The following is a 6,878-nucleotide window of genomic DNA, read 5'->3' as shown; positions in this document are numbered from 1 at the left end:
CCACCGTGACGTAGCCCTCGTCCTATGGAGCCATATTTTGTAAATGAGTTGTTGTACCCCCCCCCCCTTATTTTCTATTATAAATTAATGCCATATACTGTTATACCGATGTATAGCTATTGCATTTTGTCTTTCATTATGTTATTGTTATAATTGTAGTGCAAAGGCCCGTGGGTTTATGTGTACAATAAATTCTAAACTGAAAAAAAACTGTTATCGGCCTTCTCTATCCAGTGATGCCAAAATAAGTACAAATTACATTCCCACAAGTAAATGTCGTACATGTACAAAAGCATAGGCAAAAAGTTCTTTCGGGTAAAAATTCTATACACATACGAATATTTTTCACCGAATTGTTTCCAAAATATAACAGGAAACGACTATATTACCAAGTAGGATGTCGATATCTCTTGGAATAATTTTAGCAAACCAAAATGAAAATCACGGCTGGTAAAATGAGGCTGGATCTACGATTAGCTTAAGTCGTTTTGCCGGAAACATACACGGCCTTTTTTATGCCGGAAGAACACCCATTTGTAGGATTAGGGTTAAACATCGAATTCTTAGTTACCTAAGGGAACAAACCAAAAGATCGATGACGTCCTATAAATGAAACTAGTTTCGTTTAGGGGGGAGGGGGTAAAAATACTCGATTACGTTTGTACAAAAACATCGCTCTGAAGAATGTGTCATTATTATTATTATGTCATAATTTTCAAAATGTCGTTATTACGTTTCTGACAGGGAGGAGGGGTCGGATGAGAAACGAAACTAGTTACGTTTATAGGACGTCATCGATCTTTTGGTTTGTTCCTAAATCATTCAGCTCCCGTGGCCAAGTGGTGTACTGCAGTCCAGGTCTTGCAAATCTGAGTCCTGCTTCAACATTGACCCCCTCCCCACGATCACTGTTCTGTTTGCTGTCTGTTACGACGGCGAAATTGTTTTGAAATGTCTTACTTCCCGTCGTTAGAGACTCCATTTTTCACAGGACATTATCTGATGCAAAACTTCTAATATCAGGGAAAGAAAACAAACCCAAAAACACCCACCCACCGATCCCTACACAAACAAGACAAAACAGGGGACACAAAAACACATACTCAAACCAAGCAAAAATAACAATCACAACACAACACACTAAACAAACACAATTTGATGCAAAACTTGGCAAATGAACAAGAGGCGACCTATTCCTTTAATTTTAACAACTCATACATATTTAGACTATGTTTACTAGACATCCATAACTTCATGATATAGGCAATAATCACTTATATGTGTGCGTGAGGTATGTGGGTGTGGGGGTGTGTTGGGTGGGTGTGTGGTGTGTGTTTCAAAGGAGGTCAATCGTCGGTATCAACATTAATGGTGATAATGACTGGATGTACGTACATAATTATAAGAGATTTGGTGTAACGCGCCCTTGAATTTCTCGCAGTCTGCATGGTACTACTTTGCACGCTATACATGTACAGTGATATCTTCTACATTTACTGGCTAGTTATATGTTCCGGGTATGTTGTTTCTGTAGTTACGCAGTTGATGTCGACACTCTAAGCGTAAGTATTGGAATCGGTGTTGTTTTTGTCAAGTTCAATTTTAATTTCCAGATTAATTTCGGTTTAGAACATCAATTTAAACTAGGCTACTCGCTGTATAACAGGGGTGTGCACAAATATTTTATTTTCCGTTTCAGGTACAATTGTGGAAGTGATTTTTTGACCTGTGAACTCGGAAGAACTTCAATAATGAAATGATATATTCTCCTCTACTATCAATCGGACCATCTAAACACTGTTTAAACCAAGCTTTATTCTGATAGTTACAAAACCCGATTGTAACCACAAGCGTAAAAAATTAATTCTTTCACTGTTCTTCGTTGTATTTGTAGCTGTGAATAAAATGGCCAAACGAAACCAAATGGATATTGTTTCAGACGAACGATCAGGTAAGGCTCAATATACGAATATTTTTTTGACAAGATACATGCTCTGGCCGTAGTTATAGTTATATACCGCATACAGCTCTTGGTGTTTGATTGGTTAAAACCACACCACGTGTCATGTAATAGTTGAACTATTCTTGAGTGGGACGGTTGTTACCATGGAAGCGGGAAATAGTAGTACTATATCCCGCTGTCATGGCAACAACCTAACTGTCACGAGTACGCACTGGTGTTACGCAGAGATTATGCCATAGACACGCCAACTCAGTTGTGGCTTATGGGTGACATTTCTGAAAATAGTTGTTGATAAATATTGACGGCACTTTAGTTGGTGAATGGTCAAAACTATTGCTCCTCGAGTCCTCGTGATCTCAAAACCGTACTATTTTCACTCAGCTTCGCTTCGGGCAAATAGTACGGTTCTGAGTGTTGACCATTCACCTCCAGGGCAGTCAATATTTGTATGCTATAAGATATTGTTATCACTTTTAAAACACTCGAACTGACAATTTTAAAACCGTTGTCAAATGTAATGTTTCAGTTTGGATTACTGAAATCTGTCTCCAGAAACTAATGTAAATATTATGAATATGTAAATTACATAATTTCTGACAATTTCATTTTGAATTGAAAAAATCATTACGCAGTTCAAGATTTCACACGTAAGATAATGGTGTAACTATCTTAAAGAACGTGGAACATTTTACTGCCTTTTATAACCAATACCATGGTAATATAAAAATAATATCCAACAGTCACTGTGCTTGTAGAATACCCCATGTAGTCCCTCTATAAACATTTCACCAACAAAATGATAACTTCCTAGGAATTACATGGCTGTACAGTACAAGGTTATCTTGTGTAGTTCATTAACCCACCTGAATCATGTGCTGTCTCTGGCTATTATGTTAACCAGTACTGTATTCACTTCAGTGACAGATAGAAATCATCCAAGGGGAGCTCAACTTGTGAAGTGGAAATGAAAATTATGTCCAAGGGGAGGTATAACGTATATTGAATTTGGGTACTCTTTAGATACAGGGGAAAGAATGAATCCGTATAGATTTATTTGGCTTAGCGTTAACATTTACCCAATAAAATTAGTTGAGTTTGTGTCTTCTTAAGGATGCATTAATAGCATTTTGCTCTTTTCATAAAAATGGGAAAGACTATTTATTTTTCTCCATTTGATTCTCAGAAATTCGTCTCATTCTGGTTGGTCGTCAGGGAAGCGGGAAAAGTGCCACTGGGAATACAATACTTGGACGTCGCGTGTTTGACGACCATGTTGGTGGTTTTTCTACAGAAACAAACTGCCGATATGGGAAAACGGTGAAAAAGACACATTCAATTCTTGTGGTGGATACGCCTAGCCTAATCGAAAAGAATGTATCGGAGGAAAAGTTTCAACGGGAAATTGGAAGGTGTATTTTGCTCTCATCTCCAGGACCACATGCGATTGTTTTGGTCATAAATGTTGGTCGTATGAATAAAGATCTCCAATGGGCACCACGATTACTTGAAGACATATTTGGAGCTGATGCAAAGAGGTATATGAAATGTATTATTAGAGAGGTTACCATACGCCGATGTCGTACGCCCGTCTAATTATTCAAAACCACTTTCCCGTGACGTAGCGAGGTTGATTATTTAGCCAGTATTGAATATTTTGCACTTACGAAATGTCTGTTTTAAAATATATTGACTAGAATCGAGGATATCGAACATTCTACTAATATGATCCATTTTGTTTGTAAGAAATCATTATAAAATATTAACGCTACAGCGAGGTGTGAAAATTGACGTGAGATGTCCATGCGTCTAATGCATTCCCCTACGGGCTCGTGCATTAGACGCATCAACATCTCAGTACGCGTGCATTATTTTGTACAATTTCACTCCAAACAAGGGGTATGCCATTATTAACCTCGCACAATTCCACGTATAATTGCTCGCGAGGTTTTCGGACGCATTCATTTTCTTGCGGGTTGATGCATTTATATTTGCTTGTATATATTTTCTTACATTTTTTGTGTTTTATCATTTGTGTTTTTGTATTTTATTAGAAAAATACAAAAAATCTGGATTTTTTTTTCTCGTGAATGAAATAGAGTAATACATGCGTAATCAACATTGGGGGAGATGTTGATGCATCTAGTACACTCCCCCTACGCATTATAAGTATAGAAAACAAACAGATCTGAAAATTGAAGCATAAGTTTTCAATTAACTATAATATAATTATTTCTATACCCTATGCACAGGTATCTGATAGTTGTGTTGACGGGAGGTGATCAACTAAGACAAAACAATATGAGTAAAGAAGATTTCATCAAGTGTGCGCCGGATTACATGAGAGGCCTTCTAAGGAAATACCCTATTGTAGTCATGAACAATTGGGAGGAGAATCCAGAAGAAAATCAACAACAAGTGGAACTCCTTCTAAGGGAAGTGATGGCACATAATGAGAAATGCATGTCAAATGACATGTATAAGAAGACGGAGGAGATATTGCTGAAGGCGGAGGAGGAGTCTAGATCTGTGACTGTTGTAGCGACATAAGATGTTTTTAAAATCGAACCTTCACAGTTACTTTTTATAAAACTATTTTGTCGAATTGATAGGGTATAAAAAACACTCAGTGGAACATTTTCATCGATTTAGTATTATAAGGCGATGTCACCATTTTGACAGAAACAAACGAAGCTAAATAATCGTATGCGGGGGATTGTCCGGCGCATTTTGACACCTCAATCACTACCCTACGACACTTCTGAGAAAAGATATGAATGTTTAAGTACCAAGAGGTCGACAAATAAAAATGGCAAAGCAGCCTATTCAATGGTTTTAGAGCTGATTCACTAATCCAAGATGGTTTCATTATTCTCGCCTTTTCAATGTGAATTTAAAGCATTGTCCTTGATGCATGTTGGATAATCCTTTGCTTATTGTACATATGAATGATCAAAGACAAAGGTGAGTGGATACTAAGACATTTACATTTTGAGATAAACTGGCCTCAAAAAGAAACTTATAATTTTTCACAAGGTCATATCTTAAAACCTTCTCCATAAAAATGAACAAAAATATTGCACAAAGCTGTTCCGTGTCAGTGCATTTTACTGTCGTGTCAGTTTGACAACTGCTTGGTTACTGACATGTGTTTAGAGTAGAGTATTGAAGTTATCCTGTGTGTAATTTTTGTTCATGTACAGGCGAATAATTGGAAAGCAACAACAGAAATATGTTGGGCTGTGAATGTTGGTCCAGGAAGGTGTTCCATGTCAGGGCATTTCGCTGTTGTGTCAGTTGGACAACTGCTTGGTTACTGACATGTGTTTAGAGTAGAGTATTGAAATAATCCTGTGTGTAATTTTTGTTCATTTTTATGGAGAGGATTTTAAGATATGACCTTGTGAAAAATTATAAGTTTCTTTTTGCGGCCAGTTTATGAGTTTGGAAAAGGGATTCAAAACAGGTCATGATTACAGCCAGGGCAGCTGCATTCCTGGAAGCAGAAGGAATTGAGACACTTGGGTGGCCCTCCAGAAGCCCTGATCTTAACCCCTTGGAGAACCTTTGGGATCAGCTCAACAAGAACATAAAGGCAAATACAACTCTGGTGGGATTGCGTCGCATCGTTATCAACGAGTGGAACGGGATTGAGCAAAGTAAAATTCGACGCCTCACTAGGAGTATGAGACGCCGCGTGGCTGCTGTAAGGGAAGCCAACGGTGGACACACAAAGTACTGAAAGACTGGTAAAGAAAGAGATTAATTTCAAGTGAAGTTCGAAGCGGCAGTACGATGCCTGAAATGTGCTCAGCAAGTAAACAAAAATGTTATCTGCATGTTTGTTGTTTTTTGTGTTCTTTTATGCTGAAAACTTGAATAGACCTCTTTGCAATTTTTATTTTTCGACCTCGTGTTACTTAAACATTCATATCTTTTCTCAGGAGTGTCGTAGGGTAGTTATTGAGGTGTCAAAATACGCAGGACAATCTCCCAAATGCGATTATTTAGCAGACGCACAAAATTAGTCGCTAGATTTTAATTAATAGCGGTTAAATTTCTTAACCATAAAGAAACTTTTTTTGCATAGTGTAGGTAAAACATATCAATCAGAATGTTGGAACCTTTTACAAGTTTATAGAGTATAATATGAAAAATTAAAAATACCACGCTTGCAATATTTGCCAATCAAAACAGCAGCCATGAACAGCCTAATGTAATTTAGGTCATTATCTTTCAATGTTATATTTTATGCAAACTGCTGGGATTATTTTAGTACAAATACAAAATCAAATCCATTAGTAAAATATGCAAATAATAGGATTTTTAAATTAGTTTTACTGATATATTCTATATTTCCTTCACTTTTCATCGATAAAATTAACTTTTATTTTATTGATTATTATAGCTGATATTTCAGCCTGTATATGTAATTGTAATAAATTAATTTCGTTATGTATGTTTCATATCGTGATTAAATATGTTCCGTTTTGGAAGCTTTATTTGCCTTAATATTTGTTGCCCTCCAACACACCTTAAGGGCTGGGGTATGAACGTTTGGACAGTATTTATTTTGGGACATTAGAGCACAGCAGACATATCGAATTACATTCTGAATACGAAGAATGTCATTCTGATATCAAATAATTTTGATTTTTTGAAATTCGCAATTTAATACACATTTTATAGCAAATCATTAAAATTGATATTTTTGATATTTAACAGTACTTGAAGTAAACTTTATAAATCTGATGATTTATACTTAAAGTGTATGTAGGTGGGATGAAAAGCCGACGATCAATTGAAAATTTTGACCTTTCGTATTGAAGATATGGATTTTTTTCCCAAAACAGCAAAACAAATTAGGTCTTTTTGGGAAAAAAATCCATATCTTCAATATGAAAGGTTAAAATTTTCA

General features: G+C 36.4%; 1 protein-coding gene across 2 annotated transcripts; it reads left to right on the top strand.

Moving 5' to 3' along the window:
- The first annotated feature begins 1,409 nt into the window (after window positions 1–1,409).
- Window positions 1,410–6,483, top strand: LOC140164834 (GTPase IMAP family member 4-like). 2 transcript variants are annotated; one of them, XM_072188211.1, is made up of 4 exons: window positions 1,410–1,562; window positions 1,895–1,951; window positions 3,147–3,498; window positions 4,213–6,482. In XM_072188211.1, exons 2-4 carry the CDS (start codon window positions 1,906–1,908, stop codon window positions 4,508–4,510), a joined length of 696 nt encoding a protein of 231 aa, XP_072044312.1. In that variant the 5' UTR covers window positions 1,410–1,562; window positions 1,895–1,905; the 3' UTR covers window positions 4,511–6,482. The 2 variants fall into 2 exon arrangements, with proteins under 2 accessions (XP_072044312.1, XP_072044313.1); XM_072188212.1 differs by having other exon boundaries at window positions 1,448–1,547; window positions 4,213–6,483.
- The last annotated feature ends 395 nt before the right edge of the window (window positions 6,484–6,878 follow it).

The sequence above is a fragment of the Amphiura filiformis genome, chromosome 11 (genome assembly GCF_039555335.1).
Source record: "Amphiura filiformis chromosome 11, Afil_fr2py, whole genome shotgun sequence".
NCBI classification, from domain to species: domain Eukaryota; kingdom Metazoa; phylum Echinodermata; class Ophiuroidea; order Amphilepidida; family Amphiuridae; genus Amphiura; species Amphiura filiformis.
This window is presented reverse-complemented; position numbering and strand designations above follow the sequence as displayed.